The sequence below is a fragment of the Tenrec ecaudatus genome, chromosome Y, assembly GCF_050624435.1.
Source record: "Tenrec ecaudatus isolate mTenEca1 chromosome Y, mTenEca1.hap1, whole genome shotgun sequence".
In the NCBI taxonomy this organism is placed as follows: Eukaryota; Metazoa; Chordata; class Mammalia; order Afrosoricida; family Tenrecidae; genus Tenrec; species Tenrec ecaudatus.
This window is the reverse complement of record NC_134549.1, coordinates 19,579,622-19,607,121: the sequence shown is the minus strand read 5'-3', so window position 1 is coordinate 19,607,121 and position 27,500 is coordinate 19,579,622. Positions and strand designations below refer to the sequence as shown.

At 61.7% G+C, this 27,500-nt stretch overlaps 2 protein-coding genes across 4 annotated transcripts in view; both read left to right on the top strand.

The window, feature by feature from the left end:
- The window catches only part of LOC142435532 (CD99 antigen-like), a 27,756-nt gene extending 19,610 nt beyond the window's left edge, over positions 1-8,146 (top strand). The window contains exons 7-10 of one of the 2 annotated variants that reach the window (XM_075539755.1): positions 508-546; positions 783-896; positions 6,435-6,491; positions 7,587-8,146. In XM_075539755.1, the coding sequence (XP_075395870.1) occupies positions 508-546; positions 783-896; positions 6,435-6,491; positions 7,587-7,615 (239 nt within the window). In that variant the 3' untranslated portion in view covers positions 7,616-8,146. Of the gene's footprint in view, positions 1-507; positions 547-782; positions 897-1,544; positions 1,891-6,434; positions 6,492-7,586 lie in introns of those variants that run through there. The other variant, XM_075539756.1, reaches the window with a different exon arrangement.
- A 1,454-nt stretch (positions 8,147-9,600) lies between these two features.
- Positions 9,601-27,500, top strand: part of LOC142435568 (glycoprotein Xg-like) — a 22,756-nt gene continuing 4,856 nt past the window's right edge. Inside the window, exons 1-9 of one of the 2 annotated variants that reach the window (XM_075539804.1) lie at positions 9,601-11,730; positions 13,186-13,230; positions 15,604-15,627; positions 16,609-16,665; positions 20,739-20,804; positions 21,776-21,838; positions 23,551-23,598; positions 25,227-25,262; positions 26,701-26,817. In XM_075539804.1, coding sequence (XP_075395919.1) covers positions 11,661-11,730; positions 13,186-13,230; positions 15,604-15,627; positions 16,609-16,665; positions 20,739-20,804; positions 21,776-21,838; positions 23,551-23,598; positions 25,227-25,262; positions 26,701-26,817 — 526 coding nt within the window. In that variant the 5' untranslated portion in view covers positions 9,601-11,660. The remainder of the gene's footprint in view (positions 11,731-13,185; positions 13,231-15,603; positions 15,628-16,608; positions 16,666-20,738; positions 20,805-21,775; positions 21,839-23,550; positions 23,599-25,226; positions 25,263-26,700; positions 26,818-27,500) is intronic. The other variant, XM_075539805.1, reaches the window with a different exon arrangement.

The following is a 27,500-nucleotide window of genomic DNA, read 5'->3' as shown; positions in this document are numbered from 1 at the left end:
GTCTGTGCTGCTGGATTCGCTCGTGGAAAGGACCACGGACCCGATCCGAGTCACGTGCACACGCCCGAGGCTAGTCCGTCAGTCCGTCTGCAGACTCAGCAGCCACGGGCATCGGTGCAGGAAACAGGGAGCGCACAGGCCGGCGGGTGCAGAGTCTTGTGGATCCGAGGGCGGTGGAGGCAGAGGGAGAGGGGAGGTCCCAGGACCTTCCTTGTGCGGAGGCCACGCCCACAGGCGTGATTGACAGGCTGGGCTCCGCCCCCGCCCTTCCCTGCAGCTTCACCTCGACGTGAAATGATGGATGGCCCTCAGGTGGCCTCACGGACCGTGCACGCGTCGCCGGGGGAGACCGGTCCCTGGGGCAGGACACGGCTGCAGCCGTGGAGCTTGGGGGCGGTGGGGAAGGGGGGGCTGGCGTGAGACCCCAAGTGCACAGCGGTCTCCCCAAGCCAGCTGCTCCCCCTTCACTGAATGCATTCTGCTGACCCGGCTTCCTCCCGTCCGCAGGTGGAGGTGGGAGCCCCAGAGACGACGGGGAGCAGCAGGGTAGGTGGGGCCCCCTCGGAGCCCCTGCCCGCGGGAGGGAAGGGGGGCAGTGGTCAGACCGAGAAGCCCCAGGAGGGCACCCCCATCTTCCCTGCGTGTGTCTGTGGGGGCAGCCCCTGCAGCCCAGGCTCAGGTGTCGGGGTCACGCCTCCCGCGCCTATTCCAGGGGGACGGGTGGGGGGGACCGTCCCCCCTCCGGATGCTCCCAGTCACGGCTCCTGCCTTTCCCCCCACAGCCGACTCCCCGGGGCTCATCTCCGGGATCGTGGGGGCCGCCGTGGTCGCGCTGGCCGGCGCCGTGTCCAGCTTCATCGCGTACCAGAAGAAGCGGCTGTGCTTTAAGGAGAACGGTAGGGCCCCCCAAAACGGCGCACCCACATTTCCCTGCCGGCCGCGACACCCCTGTGGCCTCTGGGATCGCCTCGTGCCCGGGTCCAGCTCCGTGCCATCGTGCGGCTTCCCGGGCTGGCTGTTAAAACAGACGCCAGGCCTTTCTTCCTGGTCTCCGTCTGCAAGCTCAGACCTGCCCGCCGTCGGGAGGCTGCCTCCTTGTCCTCAAGGCCACGGCCTCCTGGGATCCCGGGGGCCCGGCCGAGGGGCATGGTCTCGGGGTCCCCACTGCCTCGTCTCTCACCCTCCGAGGGGCCGGGGGTTTCGAACGGCCGACCTGGTGCTTCCCAAGTGCACCCACTGCGGCACCAAGGACACGCGTGTGTTACACGTACACGCGTTTCTCTGCACACACAGGCTCAGCGCCCCTCACATGCACCGTGCATGTGTCATGTATGTGCATGCACGGCGCCATTAGCTCCTGGGGAGAAAGACCAGACCGTCTGCTCCCGTGCAGACTGACCGCCTGGGAGACCCCCAGGGGCAGCTCCGCCCCGTCCTGCAGGGTCCCCGTGAGCCGGCGTCCACTCAGGGCAGTGTGTTCACCCCTCTTTCTCTCTCCCTTCCGGGCCCCCCGCTCACCCTGCCCGTCCAACCTTGCGTTTCAGGGGAGGTCAAAGCCTAGGAAGGAGGAGACCGCCCTGACCCGGCCGCCTGACCCGCCGCCCCCATGCGTGCTTTCCCCGAGACCGGGTCCTGGCCGCCGCTCACCCCTCGCGGCGTGTGCAGGCCGCCCGCTTCCTCACACAGGAGCTGGCCAGCTCGATGGCGTCCCCGCAGCCCTGGGCCGCACAGCCCGCTGTGGACAGTGGTCACGGGCGGGGGTCACTCTGCACCGCCTTGCACCGTGCACGTTACTCCGGGGAAGCCGAGCCCAACCCTCGGGCCTGTGGAGGGTGAGCGTGAACGATGAGTGTGCAGGGTGAGCGTGCAGGGGGTGAGCGTGCAGGCTGAGCGTGCAGGGGGTGAGCATGCAGGGGGTGAGCGTGCAGGGGGTGAGTGTGCAGGGTGAGTGTGCAGGGGGTGAGCGTGCAGGGTGAGTGTGCAGGGGGTGAGCATGCAGGGTGAGTGCAGGGGGTGAGTGTGCAGGGGTGAGTGTGCAGGGGGTGAGCGTGCAAGGGGTGAGTGTGCAGGGGGTGAGTGTGCAGGGTGTGAGCATGCAGGGTGAGTGTGCCGGGGGTGAGCGTGCGGGGGGTGAGCGTGCGGGGGGTGAGCGTGCAAGGTTAGTGTGCAGGGGGTGAGCGTGCAGGGGGTGAGTGTGCAGGGGGTGAGCGTGCAGGGGGTGAGCGTGCAGGTGTGAGTGTGCAGGGGGTGAGCGTGCAGGGTGAGTGCAGGGTGTGAGCATGCAGGGTGAGTGTGCAGGGGGTGAGTGCAGGGTGTGAGCATGCAGAGTGAGTGTGCACGGGGTGAGTGTGCAGGGGGTGAGCGTGCAGGTGAGTGTGCAGGGGTGAGTGCAGGGTGTGAGCGTGCAGAGTGAGTGTGCACGGGGTGAGTGTGCAGGGGTGAGCGTGCAGGGTGTGTGTGCAAGGTGAGCGTGCAAGGTGAGCGTGCAGGGTGACATGCTTGGAGAAAGAGCCGGCCCGTGGAAGGCGTGACATCGTGGTGTCACATCCCGCGGGGGGAGGGGGGGAGGATAGCATGTCACGCGCGTGACGTTGCACAGGGAGTGGGAGACACGGGCTCGCGCTGCATCCCCGTCACGTGAGGGAGCGAGATCGATCACATCCCCGGCGTCACGGGGCCTCACGTCTCGGCACGGAGTGTGGGACCCTGTCACCTCACGGACGGAGATCCGCTCACAACACGGACGGACACTGAATCACGGCACAACACGGAAGATCACGGCACTGCACGGAAGGAGCTCCCCTGCATCTCACAGAGGCTGCATCTCGCACTTCACCCGCGCGGCTTTATCGTGGCGAGTGGGCCTGTCGCTGCAAGCTCTTACGGGACGGGGCCGCATTCGGGCACCGGGCGCCGAGGGAGCAGAGGACGCGATGTGTCTGTCGTGACGTGATTGATGGTTTCGCTCCTGTAGACCGACCCGGTGTCGGCTTCCTGGGCCCAGCTAGTATCAGTTTGCCTCTCCGCCCGGCACATGCACATGCACACACATGCACACGTACACGCACGCATGCATACTTGCATGCACACATGTCCATATATGCACACGTGAATGCACGCTTGCATACTTGCATGCACACGTGCATACTTGCATGCACGCGTGCATACTTGCATGCACACGTGCATGCACGCTTGCATATGTGCATGCATGCACGCGTGTGTGCACGTGCATAGCGCAATGTTTGTGCACACGAGCATGCATGCACACGCGTGCACACATGAAGGAGTTCTGGTCCCGGGGGATGAGCCAAAGGTTAGACGTCACCCAACCGCAGTCTGCTCTCCGACACGCCTGTGAGGACGACGGCCAACCTCCTCTTCGGCCGGCGGGGAAGATAAACAAGCAAGGACAGTGGGACTTGCCTCTGCGCCTCCTCACACCTGCCCTTGACCCCCCTCCTCCTCGTGGCCCCCGAGGTGTCCCCAGAGGCCACCACTGCACGCAGCCCCAGGCCCCGCTCCCCTTCAAAGTGCAGACGCCCCCGCGACGCCGGGCGAGCAAATAAACTCCCGGCTGCCCAGCCCCCCCCGCAGCTTCTCGTTTGTTTCCCAGTTGTCGGCACCCTGGACGCCCAGGGGCCTGAACGGCGGGCAGACAGTAGCTTCAGGGTTGTCGGTTCGAACCTGGAGAGAAACGGGCTGCCTGCTCCCAGACGGACGTGCGGCCGTAGGGGGGGCCTGTCCCGTGGGGTCTCTGAGTCGGACCTCGAGCCCAGGACGGGGTTTGCTTTGGGCTCTTGCAGGCGGATGGGAGTCTCTAGTGGACGCCGGCTCACGGGGACCCTGCAGGACAGGGCGGAGCTGCCCCTGGGGGTCCTCCATCCTGGTTTTCTGCTAATTTTTTAATCGCTTTATTGGGGCTCCTACACCTCTTGCCACAATCGCCGCCCAGACCAGCCTGGTCTTTCCCCCGAAGCACGCCTGTTGGTTTTGCACTTGCCGTGAGCCGTGCACCATGTGACCGTGTGCACGGTCAGGGCAGACGTCCCCGGCCGATGCACCGCGGGCAGGGCGGGGGCCTGTGCCCACCTTCGATCCAGCGCGAGGAAAGGACCCCCCCCCCATCCCTGCAAGTGGGCGCGCTGACCTAAAACCCCATCCGGTCCGTCGGTCTGTCTTGCCCACCAAACGATCCACACGGGGGTCGCTGGGGGTCGGCTCCCGGGAGGGTCACCCGGTGGGACCGCATTGCCCCGCCCCTGGGCACTCCACTGCACCCCCAGGGCCGGCACCCAGGATTGGGGTTGGGGGAGGGCCCGGCGGGCGCTGCGTCCTGGGGAGCCGGGTAGGTTCTGGCTCAGCAACCTGATGTTCAGGGGAACCAAGCACCCGCTGTGCCCGTGCCCCCCCATTTCCCCAAGTGTGAGCCACGGCCGCAGCCCCGTGTCCGTGCATCGCGTCCAGGGCCGTCCCCTCTGTCGCTGCCCCTCCGCTTCCCCAAGCACGACGTCCTTCCCCAGGGACTGGCCTCTCCCGAGGACACGTCCACTGTCCATGTGTCCAAGTCTCGCCACCCCCGCCTCTAGGGGGCGCTCTGACACAGAACCTCCCCGTCCCCGCCTCTAGGGGGCGCTCTGACACAGAACCTCCCGTCCCCGCCTCTAGGGGGCGCTCTGACACAGAACCTCCCCGTCCCCGCCTCTAGGGGGCGCTCTGACACAGAACCTCCCGTCCCCGCCTCTAGGGGGCGCTCTGACACAGAACCTCCCCGTCCCCGCCTCTAGGGGGCGCTCTGACACAGAACCTCCCGTCCCCGCCTCTAGGGGGTGCTCTGACACAGAACCTCCCCGTCCCCGCCTCTAGGGGGCGCTCTGACACAGAACCTCCCCGTCCCCGCCTCTAGGGGGCGCTCTGACACAGAACCTCCCCCTCCCCGCCTCTAGGGGGCGCTCTGACACAGAACCTCCCCCTCCCCGCCTCTAGGGGGCGCTCTGACACAGTCTCCCCATCCCCGCCTCTAGGGGGCGCTCTGGGACAGAACCTCCCCGTCCCCGCCTCTAGGGGGCGCTCTGGGACAGAACCTCCCCGTCCCCACCTCTAGGGGCGCTCTGGGACAGAACCTCCGCCTCTTGACACCTTCTGGCCATACTTCTTCCAAGACAGATCCGTCTTTCCTTTGGGCCGCATGCACCACAGTCCAGACTCGCCCACGCTTCCCCATCTTTCCTACTCTGTGTCTGGCTTCGCGTGCACGGGGCTGACGGGAAAGACGTGGCGGGGCCAGCGCGTCTCAGTCCTGAAAGTCGCGTCCGTTCCTGCCGCTCGCTGTGCTGGTGGAAACCAGCCTCCAACTGCACAGCGACCGGAGAGGAAGATCGCAGGCTCCTCACAGGAGACCTGGGAGAGAGGAGAGCACAGCTGTCAGACCCCGTCCATGGAGCATGCTCTCCCCAGCCCCGTCCATGGTGCATGCTCTCTGCAGCCCCGTCCACGATCCATGCGCTCCGCAGCCCCGTCCACGGTGCATGCTCTCCCCAGGCCCGTCCATGGAGCACGCTCTCCGCAGCCCCGTCCACGGTGCATGCGCTCCGCAGCCCCGCTCGGGGTCCACGTGGAGGTGGGAGGAGAGACGGCAGAGGATGTTCCTATCTTAGGACGTTGACAGGCAGCCACAGACACGCACCTTCAGCAGTTACGTGCATCGCGAGGTGGGGGGCGTCTGCATTAAGGGCCCTGAGCTCCCAGGCGAGGAAACTGAGCCCTGCATTGGGGGGACGTTGAGGGGGGCTGGGTGCCACGGCGGCAGGTCCACCCAGTGCAGGGGCCGTGGGATCTCCCGACTGCGGTGAGACCAGACCCAGGCTTCCCCCCCAGTGAGATCAGTCCACCTCCAGCTCGCACAGAGAAACGCAGGCTGATGGGCAGGGGGACACAGCACCGCCGTGACCACCATCCCCGTGTCTGAGCCCACGGCTGCAGCCCCCGCGTCCGTCCATCTCACCGGGGGCCTTCGGCTGGGCAGAAACCAGCCTCTGAGCACCCTTGGGGAGCGCCTCTGTCCCCACGGCAGGGAGGGGGGCCCCTGGCCCCCCCACGTTTGCTTCCCTGCCCGTGCACCTGCAGAAAAGAAGCACCTCTGTGCTGGACGCCCCCTGAGCGTGCACTGCGAGGGGCCAGATGGGGTGCATTTGGCCAGAGGCCGCGGAATCAAGACCTGACTCTCTGGTCTGCTCTGGGGTGTTGGTGGTGTGTGTGGGGGGTCCCTGTGGACCAGGCAGGATGCAGTTCTGCTCGGACTCACCCGGGGGCACTCTGAGTGACAGGAGCCTGACCTGGGGCAGGTGCACTGACCTGGGGCAGGTGTTGGGCGCGGGCGCGGCAGGGGGGTCCCGAGATTGTATTCTCAGATGTGCGCCCTGTCTTCTCGTTTCCAGGGGAGCAGAGTGACCTCAACATGGAGAGCCAGCAAGGGGGGAATCCCAAGACACCAGGTGAGGGCGTGGGGCTACTGGGAGCCGCCAGGTGGGAAGTGGGGCCTCACCTGTCGAGACAGGGCGCTCTCCCTGCTCAGGCCCTGCTGTGAGCACACACCTGTCCACACTCTGACGTCCGGCTTGGGAGGAGCCTGTCGATACCTCACCGTCCCCTTAAAGAGTTGCAGAAACAGAGTCTGCCTTCCCCACAAAAGCCCCCCGCGACCCCGTGCCCAACAAGGCAAACACCGCCCGGCCCTGCCCGGCCCCACCATCGTCCCCGTGTCCGTCCATCCCGTCGAGGGCCGTCCTCTGCATCGCTGCCCCTCCGCTTCCCCAAGCACGACGTCCTTCCCCAGGGACTGGCCTCTCCCGACAACACGTCCACTGTCCACGTGACACAGTCTCCCGTCCCCGCCTCTAGGGGGCGCTGTGACACAGAACCTCCCCGTCCCCGCCTCTAGGGGGCGCTCTTGACACAGACCCTCCCTGCCTCTAGGGGGCGCTCTGACACAGAACCTCCCCGTCCCCGCCTCTAGGGGGCGCTCTGACACAGAACCTCCCCGTCCCCGCCTCTAGGGGGCGCTCTGGGACAGAACCTCCCCGTCCCCGCCTCTAGGGGGCGCTCTGGGACAGAACCTCCCCGTCCCCGCCTCTAGGGGGCGCTCTGAGACAGAACCTCCCCGCCTCTAGGGGGCGCTCTGACACAGAACCTCCCCGTCCCCGCCTCTAGGGGGCAGTCTGGCCATCCTTCCTCCAAAACAGATCGGTCTGGGTCACCCCGAGACTTTCAGCAGTCTTCTCCAGCTCCGCCATTCAAAGGCATCGATTCTTCTTGATCTTCCTCGCCCCCGTGTCCACCTCTCACGTGCACAGGCCTGGGGGAGAACCCCCTGGCCTGGATCAGGGCCCCCCCCAGTCCTCAAGGGGACCCCCCTTTACTTTTCCACCCTCCACGAGGTCTTGAAGAGTTAGCGCGTCAGAAAGCCAGAGGGGGCGGGTCCACCCTGTCCTGGGGGGTTGCTGAGTCTGGTCGGTTGTAGGACTCATGAGTTTATTGCTTTATTGATTGATTTAAAGTCTTGTCTCTCTGACACCCCCCCCCCCTTGCAGCTGAACACAGTCTGCTACAGAAAGCCTAGATGGAGCGCGTCCTGCAGCAGAAGCAGCCTCAGTGTCTCCGCCGGGTTCAAGTTTGACTTCTGCAACCCCCCCTGCCCCCTCTGTCCACCACGTCCCCAAGGGCAGGGTCTGAGCAGCTGTCAGGGGGGCGGATGGGATAGAGGGGGGGTGTCCTGCCCCGATGCTGCCCTGGTGGGTCTGTTCCTTCGTGTGTTTGTATCGGTACCGGTACCTGCTGGGTTATTGATGTTTACTAACAAGGCATGTGTCCCCCTTGTCCCCCCACTTTCCCACTCACCCAACCGAGATGGCCTGGGCTGGCCGGGGTCTCCTGTGGGGTGCGGGCCCCTTATGAAGTCCCCGTCATTGAGGGGAAGGCGGGTGGGGCGGGGGCCAGCCTCCTGCTCCTGGATCTTCACCAAAGGCGGTGGATGTGGAGCATTGGATGCCTCCCCGCTGTGCAGCCGGGCAAGCCCGCCGGGGCCCCTCCCCGTGGGCTCTGGGCACCTCCGTGCCCACCGAAGCCTGGGAAATAAACCAGAGAGTGACAAGACCCGTGTCGGTGCCGTGTGACCTGCAGGGCCCCGTCACCCGCTGCACCTGGAGGGCGGGCGGACCCCCTACCTTCCTGCCCCCCGAGTTACGCACCTGGGCTCAGGTACACCCTGCACCCACTTCACGGCCCTGTGCCCAGGGAATCTGCTACACCCAGGCAGTACCCCTCTTCCACAGGCCCCCCAACCCACAGACTCCCCCACACAGACAGTCCAGACTCCCACAGGCTCCCCAGACCTCAGTGCCTGCCCAGACACCACAAGGGGGTGGCTTCCATGGACAGAGGCATATTTTCTCACAGATTAGGGAGCTGGGAGCCTGAATGCCCTGACTGGGGGACTCTTCCTCTCTGTGGGGAGGTCCTGGTCTCCTGTCAGCACCTGTGGGCCCGGGTTCCCTGGACTTCGGTCTCCCTGTGTCCCGACGCCCATGTCCCCCTGGGTCTCCCAGGCCCCCCGCGCAGGGACCCCGGGTCCTGCTTCCTCATGGACACCTTTGGGGGAAGAAAATGGGGGGACGAGAAAGGCCAACGCTGGGCCAGAGGCTGAGATGGAAGGAACCCCCTAACGGGAGGAGCTCCGCGTGGGGCTGGAGCTCACGCAGGAACGGACCCTGGCACCAACCAGGGCGCCCCTCTTCACAGAGAGACCATCTGGACAAGCAAGGCACGCGTGGGACTACATCCCCCAGAATGCCTTGCAGCCCGCGCCATCTTGTGGCTGCCAAGGAGAGAACGGGGTTCCCAGGATCCCTCACGCCCAGCGCCATCTTCAAACCCCTCACCGGCTCCCCACCCCAACTTCAAACTACAACTCCCAGAATCCCTCACGGCAACCGCCACCCTCAAACCCAGTCCCAATAACAAATAAAAAAAAAACCTCTTAAAACGGCAATTCCCAGAATCCCTCACGCCCAGCGCCATCTTCAAACCCCGTCCCAATAGCAACGAAAACCTTAAAAGTGTTTTTCCCAGAATCCCTCAGGCCCAGCGCCATCTTCAAACCCCGTCCCAATAGCAACGAAAACCTTAAAAGTGTTCTTCCCAGAATCCCTCATGAGCAGCGCCATCTTGAAACCCCGTCCCAATAACAAACCCGCTTAAAACGACAATTCCCAGAATCCCTCACACCGGCGCCATCTTGAAACCATTCCCAGAATCCCTCACACCCGGCGCCACCTTGAAACAATTCCCAGAATCCTCCTGAAGCCCCTCCCTGTCGCCGCATCCCAACAACGCCACCCCCGCCCATCCACCCAAAACAACAACTTGAGACTACAACTCCCAGAATGCCCCGCACCACCAGGGCCGCCTCGCGCTCCCGGCGTCCCTTGCGCACTCAGGACCCCGCGCTGCTCCCGGTGCCGGTTGCGCTGCAGCGGCTGCTCCCGGACGGACTGAGGGACGGACCCCCGGGCTGCGTCCTCGTCCCCCGCCTCACGGGGTGCGGACCCCAATCGCACCCTCATTCTCGCGGCTGCGGCACCTTCGGCGCCGAACCGGGCGAGCCCGGGAAAGGGGACCGCCCCGGGGGTCACGACCCTCAGGTTGAGAACCGCGCCCCGGGCCGGCCCTGCTGCACCGAGCGGGCGACCCGCAGCCGCGCCCCAGTGCACCCCGCATCCGCCCGGCGCGCGGCGGGCCAGCGTTCGTCTGCGGAGACTTGGGGGACCCGCCCGGGAGTTGGGGTCCCGCCGTCCTGCACAGGCGGAGACTTGGGGGACCCGCCCGGGAGTTGGGGTCCCGCCGTCCTGCACAGGCGGAGACTTGGGGGACCCTCCTGGGAGTTGGGGTCCCGCCGTCCTGCACAGGCGGAGACTTGGGGGACCCTCCTGGGAGTTGGGGTCCCGCCGTCCTGCACAGGCGGAGACTTGGGGGACCCGCCCGGGAGTTGGGGTCCCGCCGTCCTGCACAGGCGGAGACTTGGGGGACCCGCCCGGGAGTTGGGGTCCCGCCGTCCTGCACAGGCTTCTGGAAGCCGCACCGAGCGCTCCACACGGCAACGGATGAGCTTCCGCTCTCCCAACCCGCCCCCCAAAAAACAGCATGTGGGGCTCAGTGCGCGCCGGGACAGAGACCCCCGGGCAGCGCCGCCCCGTCCTGCAGGGGCTGTGGGTCTGTCCATCTGTCTATCTGTCCATCCATCTATCTATCCATCGATCCATCTATCTATATCTATCTATCCATCGATCCATCTATCGATCCATCTATCTATCCATCGATCCATCTATCTATCCATCGATCCATCTATCGATCCATCTATCTATCTATGTATCCATCGATCCATCTATCGATCCATCTATCTATCCATCGATCCATCTATCCATCTACCTATCCATCGATTCATCTATCTATATCTATCTATCTATTCATCCATCTATCGATCTATCCATCCATCGATCCATCTATCTATCTACATTTCTATATCCATCGATCTATCCATCTATCGATCTATCAATCTATCCATCCATCGATCCATCTATCTACATATCTATCCATCGATCGATCTATCTATCTATCCATCGATCTATCTATCTATCTATATCCATCTATCTATCTATCTATCTACATATCTATCTGTCTATCCATGTATCAGTGGCGGTGACTGGTTTTCAGCTTATTGGGTTTATGGTCAGTTTTGTTGCCCTCAGGCGCCGTCCTGTCGGCTCCCACCCACCGCAGAAGGACACACCGTCCGGCCCTGCCCCGTCCCCCCCATGTGCCCGTGTCTGAGCCACGGCCGCAGCCCTGTCGCTTCTAAGAGCCATTGATGTCGAGTGGACGCCGGCTCCCGGGGACCCTGCAGGACAGGGCGGCGCTGCCCCTGGGGGTCTCCCAGGCGGTCAGTCTGCACGGGGGCAGCTGGCTTCGAACTGCCTGCCCCCCTTGTCCTTCCCAGCCTAGCACGCAGCCCGCCGGGCCGTGGCCTCCTCCCGGGGCGCTCAGCCCACATGGCACCGAGCTCCGTGGGCAGCCTGACCGCCCCCTGCCCGCCCCACGGGGTCCTCTGTGCAGCACAGCCAGGCCTTCCTCCCTGAGCACAGCACGCCCAGCCGTTGACCGTTTCCCGCCCCTCCTGGGCGTGGGAGGGGGGGTACAGGCGTGGATCTGGGGGTCCCTGCGCTGACCTGGGTCCCAGCCTCAAATGCTATGTCTTAGGACTTGGGGGTGCTCGTGGGCCTGGAGGGGGATCCGGGAGGCCGCCCCTGCAGCCCCCATCCCTGCACCCCCACAGTTGCTGTGTGCCCCAGACTGGCCCTTGTGGGTGGTGGAATTGGGTAGCACCCAGGGCGTGCCGCGGGGTGCAGGGAGGTGGTTGGGGCCTGCACGCACTTGCCCGCCGGCAGGGCGGGGGCGGACCGGCCGGTCCTGAGCTGGCAAAGGGATGGGAGCCGGCCTCATTCTTTGCCCTTGACGCCCGGCCCTGCCCCTCTGCCTGCTGGCCTGCCCTGTCCAGCTGGGAGCCCGGGAGCCGAGCTGCCGGGCAGCTGGAGGGGTCCCCTGGGTGCAGGATGGACATCCTGGGGAGGCGAGCAGCCCCCTGGGTGATGCTCATGGCTGTCCTGGTCCTCGCCGTCCGAGGTAAGTCCTGCTGGCGGGGAGGCCACCGGACACTGGCTTCCAAGGGCCTCGTCCATCGAAGCCCGTGGTCAGCACTGGCCGGGGACAGGCGGCCGTCTGATGCCCCTGTGCTCAGGGCCGCGTAGACGAAGCTCTGTCCCTGAGGAGGTGGGCAGCCCCCCTCCAGCCCCCGGGGGCCAGCGAGGACAACCTGGCCAGTGGGGCCGGCCGGGCAGACAGACAGCAACGCCCTGACCACCCTCTGGGCCCGTGTGTGAGCACACCCGGCCCCCGGCCTGCCGACCGGCCACTTGCGAGGGAAGGAAGCAGGCTCTGTCCTGCACCTGCCCCTGTGCGTTAGGGACACAGTCCACTCCTGTCCACCACCTACCTGGCTCCCCTGCGGCCTGCTCGGCGTGGGGGGCGCTGCTGCCTGTTACAGGGGCGCGGCGGGGGGCTGGGCTGCTCCCTGCAGGGTCGGTGGTTCCAGCTCACCCGCTGCCCCGAGGGGGAGAGCGGAGGCCTCTGCTGCTGTGCGGGGTTCAGCCTGGGGACCCCGCAGGGTGGCTCTGGCCCGTCCTGTCCTGCGGGGTCCCTGAGTGGGCATCAGCCGGGGGGGAGCTCCCTCTGCAAGGGGGGGGGGCTGGGGAGGACCTGGATCACTGCATAATGAGGAAGCTCAGGGTGGGAAACGGGGGGTCCAGGAGGACCCCGTATCATGTCTCTCTGGGCCTCCCCGGGCACCCTCAGCCGTGCCACCCATGCCAGGGGCAGAGGCAGGTCCACTGCTGACCGTCAGGCAGGAGTGACCTGTCCCCGCGCTGGATCGGAGCCAGGACTCTCAGGAATGAGGCCAGCGTCTCCTGACTCACCCTCCCTCCCGCCCGCCACCCCCACATTCACGCCCTCCGCCCTCACTCGGAGCCGCGGACACCCCCACACTCACGTCCTCTCTCGGCCGCCCTGCATTCAGTGCCAACTCACAGCAACCGTGGAAGCAGCAAAACACCGCCCCGCAAAGTGACCCCCCTGCTGCCCACACGTTAAGAGGGTCTGGGGGTGCATGCACCCCGGGCAACCGTCGTTGGCTTCCCCGGCCCCGCGTCCAGGGAGGGGTCCAGAATGGATGGATGTGCGTGTCTTCCGAAGCGTGCCTGTGTTCTGCTCGGCACGCGGTGGCCACGGGCAGAGAAGGCCCTTCCTCGTTGGCACCGCAGTAGCTGGACGAGCAAGCCTTGGGCAGCTGCCCTGTGAGATCAGACGAGCTGTGGGGGGGCTGAGGTGCAAGAGAGAGGGTGAGGGGGTGCAGCCTGGGGGCTGTGTCCCTGCTCTGGGGGGCAGGGACGGGGGTGAAGAGGCCAGCCTGGGTTTTGGGGTGCTATCCCTCCGGGCCAGTGCTCTGTGGGGCTACCCTGCTGGCACCCTGGTGCTGACCAGCACACGGGGCTGGGCCTCAGTGACTCCCTGTCCCCACAGGTCAAAGGGACTTCGATCTTGCGGACGCGCTGGATGACGGCCCAGGTGAGTGGGAACCCCCCCTGCCCCCCAACAAGAGGGACGATTTCTTATTCTGTTCCGCCAGGAAGGGAACAGCCTCTGTCCGTCTTTCGGGGGGAGGGGACCCCTAACTGCAAGGTCAGCGGTTAGAACTCACCTGTCATCTTGTGCAAGAAAAATGAGCCGTCTGCTCCCGTGCAGACTGACCGCCTGGGAGACCCCCAGGGGCAGCTCCACCCTGTCCTGCAGGGTCACTGATGCAGTGTGTCTGTCTGTCTATCTACATATCTATCTATCCATCCATCTATCTATCCGTCTATCTATCTATCTATCTATCATCTATCTACATATCTATCTATCCATCTATCTATCCATCTATCTATCTATCTGTCTCTATATCCATCCAATCTATCTATCTATCTACGTATCTATCCATCTATCCATCCATCTATCATCCATCTATCTATCCATCTACATATCTATCTGTCTGTCTGTCTGTCTGGGGTTAATAAATAAATTCACCGTCGGCGTGTAGGCTCCCACGCTTGGCCGTCCTGCGGGAGACAGTGGGACTCAGCCCCGGGTTTCTCAGGCTGTTGGTCTTTGTGGGCTCAGGCGGCCTCGTCTTTCTCCCCTGAAGCAGCCGGTGAGCTCAAACCGCCGGCCTCGTGGTGAGCGCACTGGTGCCTCGCCCTCCGCGCCACCAGGACTAGCTCAGGACCCGCCCTCGGTCCAGGACTCGCCCGCAAGGCTGAGCAGCCACGTGCAAAGATGCAGAACGTTGTGCATGCAAAGTTGGTGGAAACGTGGCCAGAAGCCGGCAGCTCTCAGGGTGGCCGGCAAGCAGGAGGGCGGAGGCAGGACAGGAAGGGGAGGTGGACGTTCCCAGAGTCCTCCTGGTGAGAAGGCCAGCCCCCCCACCCCCACCACCAGGAGCACCCCGGCTGCACGGTGGCACCAAGTCTCTAACCAGCACGGCAGCGGTCCTGAATCTCTCGGGGGCCCTGACCCCCGTGGGTGATGCAGCAGACCTAGCGCCGTGAGCCTCCTTCCTGGAAATCTCTATGGAAGCCGGTTGCCAGACCTCTCTTCCGAGGCACCTCCAGGTGGACCAGAACCTCAAACCTTGCCGTGAACCACAGAGCCGGGCTCCAATCGCCTGCGATGCTCCACAGCGCCCCCTGCAGGCTTCCCAGCAGACCTGCACCTGCAGGCCGATGCTCCACAGCGCTCCCTGCAGGCTTCCCAGCAGACCTGCACCTGCAGGACGATGCTCCACAGCGCCCCCTGCAGGCTTCCCAGCAGACCTGCACCTGCAGGACGATGCTCCACAGCGCCCCCTGCAGGCTTCCCAGCAGACCACCTGCAGGACGATGCTCCACAGCGCCCCCTGCAGGCTCCCCAGCAGACCTGCACCCTATGGGACGATGCCTCCACAGCGCCCCCTGCAGGCTCCCCAGCAGACCTGCACCCTATGGGACGATGCCTCCACAGCGCCCCCTGCAGGCTCCCCAGCAGACCTGCACCTGCAGGACGATGCCTCCACATCGCCCCCTGCAGGCTTCCCAGCAGACCTGCACCTGCAGGATGATGCTCCACAGCGCCCCCTGCAGGCTTCCAGAAGGAACTTCACCTGCAGGGGTGATTCTCCATAGCCAGTTTCCATCTTTCTTCCCAGACACCTCTGGGTGGTCTCGAACCTCCAGCCTCCCAGTGAGGAGTTAACCCTTTGCTCTGCCTGGTGATCCCGGCCCAGGCCTCTAGGAAGGAGAACTCGCTACGGTGCTGAAATTGCCAGGCCTGATAGTTTGGGCTCTTATTTCTCTCTCTCTCTCCCCAAACACCCACGGGCATCGAGTCGGTGCCGAATCCTAGCAAAAGCCTGCACGACAGGGTGGAACTTCCCCCCGTGAGTTTCTGAGACTGAAGCTCTTTACAGGAGTAGAAAGCCCCGTCTTTCTCCCTTTATAAAAGGGTCCTGGTGGTGCAGGGGTTCCGCGCTGGGCTGTTAACCGTAAGATCAGCAGTTCGAAACCACCAGCCGCTGCGTGGGAGAGGGGGGCACTTCCTACTCCCATAAAGCGTCGCAGCCCTGGAACCCCACAGGGGCGGGTCTGCCCTGTCCTAGATGGTCGCTGTGCGTCGGCCTCAACTCGCCAGCCGTGCGTCTGGCGGGTTGGTTTGGTTTATCCTGGGGAGCAGCTGGTGGTTTGGAAGAACTGACCTTTCAGATCAAAGAGCACCGCCAAGGCCGCCGGGGCCTCTGCCCTACAGCCCCGAGTGTGCATTCCGATATTTTTATGGTGCGTGTCTCTAGCGTCCCCTGTAGGAAGCGGTCACCCAGGTTGCCCATCGTCCATCGTCCGTACTCATCCGACCTTATTTCTCCCTCCACAGAGCCCACAAAGAAGCCGAGCCCAGGTGAGTGGCCCCGCATGGACGGCGGTCTAGGACGGGGTGCAGGTGGTGGGTGGCCGGGAAGAGGAGCAGGTGGGGAATGCTGGGTGGTGGAGGAATTTTCTTTTTTCCTGGTCTTTCTGCGTCTGGAAGCCCCTCTGAAACCTGTCCACCACGGGCGACCCCGCTGGTGTCTGAAATCCTGGTGACGCGCCTTCCGGCCCCACATCAGACCGAGTTCTGTTGTGACCCGGGGTTTCCACGGGCTGGTTCTCAGCCGTGGCTCTCCAGGCCTTTCTTCCGCGTCTCTCTCAGTCTGGAAGCTCCGCTGAGACCTGCCCACCACAGTGACAGTGCCTACTTGCCCCATCCGGCCATGTGGCTGATGCTGTTCCAGCCGGCCGGACTGTTCTTATCCGCGTCCCTTATTCACCCCTCCCCGGAGAGCATGACCCCACTGCCCCCCTGAGACCCCCCTCCCCGGAGCCTGTCTAGCCCCTGTGCCAACTTCATATCACGGAGTCGGCTCTCAACACCCCACCTGCTCAGAGCTGGCGTGTCGGGCTCACCGAGCTCGTGTCTGGTTTGTGGAAGCCTCGTCAGGATATAGTTTAGGGGTACGGTTGGAAAACCATTGCAGGGCTTCATCCGGCCACCTAGACCCGGGGGGTGGGGAGTGGGGGGGGTGTCTGGGAGCTGAGAGTATAAGCAGCTCTGTCTTACACCCCCCACCCCCCGCCTGCGATCACGAGTCTCCCACGAAGTCGCTCATGGAGCCCTGACAGCTGGCCACCATCTGATCCAAGGGTTCTCAACTTGTGGGTCGCGACCCCTTGGGTGGCAGGGTTTGAACGGCTGACCTGGCGGCCGGCGGCCCCACATGTAACCCGCTGGGACCAGAGTGGGGGGCCTTGAGGTGCCTCCACCCCCGTCTTGCAGGCTGCGGGTCACTGTGGAGACCCCTTCTTTGCTGGAAAGTCTCACCTGCCTTCTCCCCCCTCGCAGACATCCACCCAAAGCCGCCCTTCCCGCCGCCGCCCCCGGACCCGGCCAGCGGTGGAAGTAAGCTCCGCCCCCGCTGCGCGGCCCCGCCCCTGGCCCCGCCCACTGCGTGCTCCGCCCGGCCCCGCCCACCTCGTGGAGACCCGCCCACTGCGTGCAGCTCCCGTCCCTGGCCCCGCCCCCTGCGTGCCGCCCGAGGCCAGTGTGACGTGATGACGTAATGACGTGACGTGGCTACGGCTCTCTGGTTCACCCTCCGCGAGTGCACGGGAGCTGCCCTGCAGTCGGCTGCCTGGGGGTGGACTCTGCCCGCCTTGCCCCTCGGGCGGGCGGGCGGGCAGGTGGATGGACGGTCATAGCTCGCTGTCCAGCTACCCAGCCAGGTGGCAGGTGCACAGACCACGGACTGGCGGCCAGTCGTCCCAGCCAGCGCGCAACGCGGACGCCAACCCGTGCTGAGCCGCAGAGCCGCGGGTTCTCCATGGCCGGCCGCCAGGCCTTTGTTCTGAGGCTCCGCGGGGGCAGTTGAAGTGCCGGGTCAGCATCAGGGCTCCTGAGCTGCTTCCATCACGTGCACACGCGTGCACACGCATGCACACAGAGCTACACACAGACAGGCACACACACAGAGGAATGCATGCAAACACGCTCAGAGACACGCATGCACACAGACAGGCACACACACGCAGAGGAATGCATGCAAACACGCTCAGAGACACACATACACACGCATGCACTCATGCACACGCATGCACACAGATACACACAGACAGGCACACACACAGAGGAATGCATGCAAACACGCTCAGGGACACGCTCACACACTCATGCACTCATGCACACGCATGCACACAGAGATACACACAGACAGGCACACACACAGAGGAATGCATGCAAACACGCTCAGGGACACGCTCACACACGCATGCACTCATGCACACGCATGCACACAGAGATACACACAGACACACAAGCAAACACACAGAGCCGCGTTCCACACGCACACACACATAAATACACAGACATACGCCAACACACACACACAACGTGCACATGCACACACAATGCACATGCACACACACAGGGATTGCGGAAAAGACACCCACCCGCCCTGCGGCTGCACCGCGGTCTCCTCACCCGCAGAGCAGAAGCACCGGCCACCGCGCTTCCTGGCCTTTGTGTTGAGGGGTCTCTGAACACCAGACCCCCAAAGACCAACCAAACCCGCTCCCCCGGTGCGGTCGGCGCCCTGGGGGCCGGGAGAGCCGCTGCCCGTGAGTCTCGGGCACCGACTCCTCCTCCTCCACCAGCCTCGCCTTCTCTGGGGAGCGGGCAGCCTCACCCCGCTCCCTGCGGGCGGCTGGTGAGTTCAAACCAGGGACCCTGCCCTTAGCAGCCGGGGATGTAACTCGCTGCACCGCCAGGGCTCGCGTTGGAAACAAAGAAACCAGAAACGGAAACATTGTTGCTTCCTGAGCTCGGCCTCGCGGCGCCCCCGGCGGCGCAGGAGCGAATCGCACCCTCTTTCCGAGCGGGGCTTCCTGCCCGCAAGTGGCTGGGCTGCTGACCACCGGCCTGCAGCTCCTCTCGGGGGCACGACGGGGCTGTCTGTCCCTCAGAGACGACGGCCGGGGGACCCACGGGGGCAGCCCCGCCCGTCCTGCAGGGTCCCCGTGAGCCGGCGTCCACTCAGGGCAGTGTCTGTCTATCTGTCTATGTATCTATCTATCTATCTGTCTATCTATCTATGTATCTATCCATCCATCCATCTATCTATCTATCTATGTATCTGTCTGTCTGTCTATCTATCCATCTATCAATCTATCTATCCATCTATCTATCTATCTGTTTATCCATCTATCTGTCTGTCTATCTATCTATGTATCTATCCATCTACCTATGTATCTATCCATCTATCTATGTATGTATCTATCTATCCATCCATCCATCTATCTATCTTTCTATCTATGTATCCATCTATCTATCTGTCTGTCTATCTATCTATGTATCTATCTATCTATGTATCTATCCATCTATCTATCTATGTATCTATCCATCCATCCATCTATCTATCTATCTATCTATCTATCTATCTATCTATCTATGTATCTGTCTGTCTGTCTATCTATCCATCTATCAATCTATCTGTTTATCCATCTATCTATCTGTCTATCTATCTATGTATCTATCCATCTATCTATGCATCTATCCATCCATCTATCTATCTACATATCTATCTATCTATCTATGTATCTATCCATCCATCCATCTATCTATCTACATATCTATCTATCTATCTATGTATCTATCCATCCATCCATCTATCTATCTACATATCCATCCATCCATCTATCTATCTTTCTATCTATGTATCCATCTATCTATCTATCTATCTATCTGTCTATCTATCTATCTACATATCTATCTATCTATCTATCTGTCTATCTATCTATCTATCTGCATATCTCTCTATCCATTAGCTCCTGGGGAGAGAGACCAGACCGTCCACTCCCGTGCAGACTGACCACCTGGGAGACCCCCAGGGGCTGCCCCGCCCTGTCCTGCAGGGTCCCCGAGAGCCGGCGTCCCCTCGATGGCAGTTTGGGTTTGTCTATAGAGAAGGGTAGGGCGCCCTTTGGGACTTGCTGTCAGTTGGAACCCATTCCCCCCCTCCAGCCCCTCCACCCCAAGCTCTAGCAGACCTGGCGCCCTGTCCCACCCACCTGCCCACATCAGCATAATAAATCCATCGGGGTCAGGGCGTGGGAGCCGGCTTCCAGGCAGAGAGATGAAAGTGATTTTTTAAATTACAGGCTTTGCGTCTTTGATCTCAGGGCTAACAAGTAGGCGATTTTTAAAATGAAGGAGGAAATTAGATGTATATATATAATTGGCATGGAGTCGTTTCTGGGTCACGGCGCCCCCGCAGGCGCCAGAGGGGAACTGTGCGCCACCTGGTTGTAGGTGGGGGTCTTCCTGCTCCCCCTCCCTCATGAACCCTTGATAATTTATAAATTATCATTTTGTCCTATCGTACGCTGTCCGACGTCTCCCCTCGCCCACTTTTCTGTTGTCCATCCCCCAGGGAGGAGGTTATATATATATATATATCATTGTAATCAGTTCCCCCTTTTCCACCCCACCCTCCCGGACTGGGGGCTCTCTAAGCCCATCAGTGGGGGTCGCGGGGAGTCAAACTGGTTTGGGGTTTGGATTTCTATCTCCAACCTCCACTGCCAACACCCCCCAAAAATAAAATAAAATATAAAACCAATTAACAACAACAACTATTAATCCCCTAACTGTCTCTATAGATTTATCTGTCCTGGATTTCATACCAGGATAAAATGCTCCCAAAAAAACCCCTTAACTAACAAACTACCCTTGTAGGGTAGAACGAACTCTATTTATTTATGTTTAACAGATGATTTTATGGGGGCCCAGACAGCTTTTATAACGATCCGTACGTCAGTTGTGTCAAGCATATCTGAACATATGTTGTCATCATCATTTTCTAAACACTTTCTATTTGACCCCTTGCTATCAGCCCCTCTGTTTCCCCTCCTGCTCCCGCCTTTTGTATTAAATCTTCACGGGAGAGCCTCTTCTTTCTCGGAGCGGCTTGTGGTTCCAACTCTGAGGACAAGATAAAACGCAGAGAAACCTCCGCTGAAAAAGTAACAACCCGTGGAAATCTGGAACCACATGAGGATGGATCCAAAGGGGAAACGTTGATGGGGTGTGACATGTCCACCTGACCCCGTCCACCATCATCCGGGTAACAGGGTCCCCTGTCTGAGAGCGCGGCTTGCCCAGCCTGGACCGTGGGCAGAAGGCGATGACCGGGGACTTCATCCCTGTGAATGGACCTGGTGCGATGGCCACTGTTTGCAGGGCCTGTGGGTGGACCTGAGTCTTCTGCTTGCCATGTGACCTCTGAGCATGTCCAGTGTGCGTACCCCAGCAGGGAGGGGGTGCTCAGACCCATGCACGTGCACACTCACGTGCACGCACCCACTCCCTGGCTGTGCTCCGCCCCGTCCTGCAGGGTCGCTGTCCGTGCTTGTATTTTTCGAGGTGACCCCCTCGGCCGTGTCCCCCCGGGTCCCTAAAGCCTCTGTGTCCTCCAACAGATGTCTACCCCAGGCCCAAGCCGCCCGCCCCTCGCCCACAGCCGGGCACCTACGACAACAGCGGAGGTAAGCAGGCCAGTGGACACTGAGACGCACCTGAGAAGGGCAGGTGCAGCTTGCAGGCCCCGGCCCCCCGAGTCGCCCAGCCCCCCGAGTCGCCCAGCCTGGATGGAGAGACGCCTGCCCGTCTCCCTGTGGCCGCAGCGTCCACTCAGACTCCCGGCACCAGAACAGACCCGCACACTCAGGACAGTTTTCCCAACCCTGGTGTTCATGTGTTTGCCAGGCCTTTCTTCCTAGGCACCTGCCCCGTCCATGCGGATTTTTCCACCAGCAGGGGGCGCTGTGCTTTTAACCGGCCAGGTGTCACCCAGCGCCCCCTGCGGCCACGGGGGTGTCCGTGGCTGGTTTTAGTGTTGGAGATGGCCAGGCCTTTCTTCCGAGGTGCTGTGAGGTGGGCTCGGCGTTCTAAGCTTTCCCTGAGCAGCCGGGAGTTTTCAACCTTTCCCGGACCACAGACAGGAGGATGTGCAGGCTCCGGAATTCGAATCCACCATTAGCTCCTGGGGAGAGAGACCAGACCGTCTGTTCCCGTGCAGACTGACCGCCTGGGAGACCCCCAGGGGCTGGTGATCTATCTATCTATCTATCTACCTGTCTATCTATCTATCTATCTACATATCTATCTATCTATCTATCTATCTATCTATCTACCTGTCTATCTATCTATCTATCTACATATCTATCTATGTATCTATGTATCTATCTATCTATCTACATATCCATCTATCTATGTATCTATCTATCTATCTATCTATCTATCTATCTGCATATCTCTCTATCCATTAGCTCCTGGGGAGAAAGACCAGACCGTCTGCTCCCGTGCAGACTGACCGCCTGGGAGACCCCCGGGGGCAGCTCCGCCCTGTCCTGCAGGGTCCCCGAGAGCCGGCGTCCCCTCGAGGGCAGTGGGTGTGTGTGTGTCTGTGTGTGTGTGTGTGTGTGAACCAGGAGCCACAATCCGCCCTCTCCCACAGGCTACTCCAACGACTTTGACCACAGCGGGGGACACTACCCACCCAGACCCCGGCCCCCCGCAGGTACGGCCAGTGGGTGCGCGTGGGGGCTGGGGCGTCTGAGAGCCTGGCTGGGGGGGGGGGGGTGTCGGGAAACCAGCGCAGATGGGACTCGGGCAGTCGGGGGCAGGTCGGGGCTGTGGACACAGGAAGGTGGGAGGGGGCCCGGGGGACTGTGTCCGAGACGTTTACAGTCGGTTGGAAAGCAGTGGTCATTGTGAAGCTGGCTGGGAGCTTGATAATGGACCCATGCAGAGACCGGCAGCACAGACAGGTCGGTCCATGATGGAGGATGGACAGAGAGATAGATGTGGCAGGAAGACAGGTTTGTGCAAAATGGATGAATACTAAATAGATACATAAATAGATAAGGGATGGGTTGCTCGATAGATAGATTATAGATAGAGGTTGATGGAAGATGTTAAATAGATAGATAAATGATCGATAGATAATAGACCGATGATAGATAGATAGATAGATAGATAATTCATAGATAGATGGATGATAGATAGATATGTATATAGATAGATAGATATGTAGATAGATAGATAGATATGTAGAAAGATAGATAGATATAGAGATAGGTAGATAGATAGATAGATAGATAGATAGATAGATAGATAGATAGATAGATAGATAGATAGATAGATGAGCTAATGGATAGGTAGGTAGGTAGATAGACAGATAGATAGATAGATGGATAGATAGATAGATAAATATTAGATAGATCGCTATGATGGATGGTTAGATAAACGGATGGATAGATACATCAGAGAAGATATAGATGGGGAGGGAGAGACAGGCAGAGAGATAACAGAGAAGCAGATGACAGTTAACTGTCTAGATGTTGGTATCGGTCTGATGACTGACGTGTTGGATAATTGGTTGCTGCAGAGATAGAGGACAGGGAAGTTTGGGAGCGATACATTAGCTGATAGATGGGCGCACAGGTAGATAGATGATAGTCAGATGTGGCTGACTCGTTAGATAATAGGTAGATGTGCAGGCAGGTGACAGGCAGGTGGGTAGCAGGCAGGTAGAGGGGTGGGCAGGTGGGTAACAGGCAGGTAGGGGGGTGGGCAGGTGGGTGACAGGCAGGTAGGTGGGCAGGTGGGTGACAGGCAGGTAGGTGGGCAGGTGGGTGACAGGCAGGTAGGGGGGTGGGCAGGTGAGTGAGAGGCAGGTGGGTGACAGGCAGGTAGGTGGGTGGGCAGTTGGGTGACAGGCAGGTAGGTGGGCAGTTGGGTGACAGGCAGGTAGGTGGGCAGGTGGGTGACAGGCAAGTAGATGCACAGGTGGGTGGCAGGCAGGTGGGTGGCAGGCAGGTGGGTGGCAGGCAGGTGGGGGTGGATGGATAAGCCACACGCACACCCCTGTAGACTGCAGGCTGCCAGCTCTTTGCCCCGTGGCTCTGCTGGGTGAGTCTGCACCCCAGCCCTCGGGTCAGCAGATGACCGAGCCCCGCCGTGGGCACCCCCTCCCCACCCCGAGGGCTCTCTCAGGGCTGGGTCCTCTGACCCTCGCAGTCAGGAAGGAAAGACACAGCTCTGGAGAGGGTCCGGTTCGGAGGCGACCTTTCCAAGCAGGAGGATGTGATTGTGGGTTGGGGGGCCGACCTCCGGGGGATGGGGGTCCCTTCTGGGGGCCTCTCCTGCACTGAGCTGTGAGTCTGGCCCCTCAGCCTCCGGGGCCCAGGTGCAGCGAAGCCAATGTCCCCCCCTGTCCCCTTCCCACAGGAGGGGGTGGCCACCAGCCCGGCTACGGCGGTCACGGGGACACACACGGTACGTCGACACCCCATGCTCGGGCCAGCGGGGCGGGCTGGGGGAGGGGGGTCAGGGCAGGGCCTCCATCTGCTCGTGGCCAGCTGGCCACGGACCTGAGGCTGGCCGGCGGAGGGTCAGCGAACAGCTGACCTTACAAGGCTGACCACACAGATCCGAGGGCAGCTGGGACAGTGGTCGGCGGGCTCCTGGGACGTCACACACCAGCAGGGTCGCCCGGGGTGGATCTTCTAGACTCAGAGAGACGAGGAAGAAAGGTCTGGAGATCCCACGTCTGAGGGACAAGCTCTGGCCGGCTCCAAGTCCATGCCCGTGGACGCTGCCCATTCTGAGCCTCTTCCCACCCCAGGAAGGAGTTCCGGGGGCACCGGGAGATAAGCGTTGGGGCCGCCAGGTCGGTGTGAAGGGGAGTCTGTCTGCTCCCGCCAAGAGTCCCCGTCCTCGCCTCTGAGATGGGGATGAGGAGCCAGCAGGGGAGGCAGGACCAAGCCGCAGGGTCACGCGGCCTCTCCCGTGAAGGCCTTGTGAGACAGAAGGTAGATTCGCACTCGCGGCCTCCGTCCAGGGCAGGAGCGGATCGGGCCTGTGCGTTCCTGAGGCTGTAACTGCCGAGCCTCTTCTTTTTCCCACGGCGCGTGTTTGAGGCCGGGTCGGCCATGGAAGCACAGTCACAGCTGTGTAAGAGCGAACTTGCTGCCAAGCAGTGTTTCTGCACCAAGAGCACACCCAGCCCAGTCGGACTCAGGTCCGAGGCTGGTGCCCCAGGCCCTCTGCAGACTCAGCACCACAGGCAGCGATGCAGGAAGCAGGGAGATCGCAGGCCAGCAGGTGCAACGCCTTGTGGATCCAGTGGCGGTGGACGCATCACAGGGCTCTGCAGAAGCCAGCAGGAGAGGACGGGAGCCTCTAGGGGGCGCTCTGACACAGACCATCCCCGTCCCCGCCTCTAGGGGGCGCTCTGACACAGAACCTCCCCGTCCCCACCTCTAGGGGGCGCTCTGACACAGAACCTCCCGTCCCCGCCTCTAGGGGGCGCTCTGACACAGAACCTCCCCGTCCCCGCCTCTAGGGGGCGCTCTGACACAGACCCTCCCGGTCCCCGCCTCTAGGGGGCGCTCTGACACAGAACCTCCCCGTCCCCGCCTCTAGGGGGCGCTCTGACACAGAACCTCCCCGTCCCGCCTCTAGGGGGCGCTCTGACACAGAGCCTCCCCGTCCCCGCCTCTAGGGGGCGCTCTGACACAGAGCCTCCCCGTCCCCGCCTCTAGGGGGCGCTCTGACACAGAGCCTCCCCGTCCCCGCCTCTAGGGGGCGCTCTGACACAGAGCCTCCCCGTCCCCGCCTCTAGGGGGCGCTCTGACACAGAGCCTCCCCGTCCCCGCCTCTAGGGGGCGCTCTGACACAGAACCTCCTTATGGGAGGCCACGCCCCCAGGGAGGCAGCATCAGACTGATTGACAGGCTGGACCCCACGCATACATGTTCCGGCCACAGAGTGGCTGGTGTTCCGCACTGCAGACCGTCTGTCCCAGGAGCGGTCCGTCCTGCAACGGCTGGGCCCCCAGGGCTCCTGTGACTTCCAGCGACGGCAAACCTGCGTGACTGAGCCGTGTCTGTGTCTCTTCCCAGGTGGGGGCGGCTATTCCACCTACGACCAGCCTCAAGGTAAAGCCCGGGGCCCCGTAGCCGCAGCTGGTGCAAAAGTCTGACCTTGGAGCCTGGGTGGGTGCCGTTGGCTGCCAGCTCCCTGGGACCCCCCGGCCCCCCCTACATTCCCTGCCCCCCTCCCCCGCCGTCTTGCAGTTAAAGCCAATGAGCTGTTTGGCTCATCCATCGGGTCTCAGTTGATGGGTGGAGGCGGATGGGAGGATTCCGTAGGACCTGAGTGTCTGTCTGTCTATCTATCTATCTGTCTAGCTATCATCTATCTATCATCTATCCATCCATCCATCTATCCATCCATCCATCCATCTATCCATCCATCCATCCATCCATCTATCCATCTGTCTATCCATCCATCCATCCATCCATCTATCCATCCATCTATCTATCCATCCATCTATCTATCCATCCATCCATCCATCTATCTGCATATCTATCTATCCATCCATCCATCTATCCATCCATCCATCTATCTATCTATCTATCTATCTATCTATATATCTATCCATCCATCCAACTATCTATCAATCAATCAATCTATCTATCTATCTATCATCTATCCGTCTATCATCTATCTATCTATCTATCTATCTATCTATCTATCTATCTATCTATCCATCCATCCATCCAACTATCTATCAATCTATCTATCTATCATCTATCAATCAATCTATCTATCTATCTATCTGTCTATCTATCTATCTATCTGCATATCTCTCTATCCATGAGCTCCTGGGGAGAAAGACCAGACCGTCTGCTCCCATGCAGACTGACCGCCTGGGAGACCCCCAGGGGCAGCCCCGCCCTGTCCTGCAGGGTCCCCGGGAGTCTGCGTCCACTCGAGGACAGTGTGTTTATCGATCATCTATCTGGGTCTCTACCTACCCATTCGTGCCGGGGCCATTCGCTGGGCCGCCTGCTGTCTCTGGCATGAGGCGCGGCCGGTTTGCAGCAGGGCAGAGTTTCAGGGGAGGAGATTTGTGTCAAGCCCAGAACGAGCCCCGTGCCAACCTCCCATCGCCCCCGGCACCAGCACAGCCGGCTGGCCCGCATTCCCAGGCTGCAGGAGTATCATCCTGACAAATAATGCTTCCCACCCACCCACCCTGCCAAGGGCCCGGGCGCGGCCGGCGGAAGACTCGGGGGCATTTTCCCACGGCAGAGGGAGGGGGCATTTTCCCACGGCAGAGGGAGGGTCATTCAGCACTGGAGCCGTGTCACAGAAGGGGGGCTCCCGATAGCACCCAGCCTGGGAGAAGGTCCATTGATTGATCGTGGACCACCAGCAAGTCTGTGCCCAGCATCGGCTCGGAGGCTGCAAGCAGCCTCATCAGAGCCAAGGGCACTGCCCTGAGTGGACCCTGCAGGACGGGGCGGAGCTGCCCCTGGGGGGCTCCCCGGCGGCGTCTTTCCCTGACGAGGCTGCTCCTCTGTCCCGCAGGCAATGCCCTGGCGAGGATCGTGTCCCCGGTGGTGTCCGTGCTCGTGGTCGCCCTGGTGGGAGCTGCCACCAGCTACTTGACCTACAACCGCAGAAGGAGCTGCTTCCGGAGGAACGGCAAGTCCCACACTCAGCTCTGGTTTTCCCTGGAAGCCTGCTGCGGGGTCGAGTCAAACGCCCACTGGGCTGCTCCCCACGAGGTCGGCGGTTCGAGCCCGCCCGCCGCTCGGAGAGATGAGGGGGCTGCGTGTCCCCATGAACACGGGGGAGCTCAGCAAAGCCCAGGGGCAGTTCCACTCCGTCCTAGAGGCCAGTGTGCGTCGGACTCCGCCGCAGGCTTGGGTCGGGAGCCTCACTGGTTAAACACTGGCCCGGGCACTGGAAAGTCGGGGGTTCGAGGCTCCCGGAAGCAACGAGGAATCAAGACGAGGCCGTGGGCTCGCGTAACGGCTTACAGTCCTGCAATGTGGTCTCACAGAGTCCGTAGAATTAGCCGCTCTTTCTGTCCATGTCCACTAGCGTTGTCCTCGGAAGGACGGCAGACGATGCTGTGTCCAGCGCTCGAATCAAACCGCAGCGAATGCACGGCCTTGCGAGGCAGTGTCCCTGCTCCATGGGGGAGAGGGCGGCTCCGGCAGGCGGTCCTGTAGGTCAGGAGGCCGGCCAGCCGCTGGACACGCGGCCGTCGCGCAGTTGCAGGGCGCTGAGCCTTCAAGGTTGTAGGTAACGTCGGGAAGGTCGGACAGAGCGCGAAGCAAAGGCGTCGGACACACGTCCCGGGGCCAGGTCCGCGCGGAGAG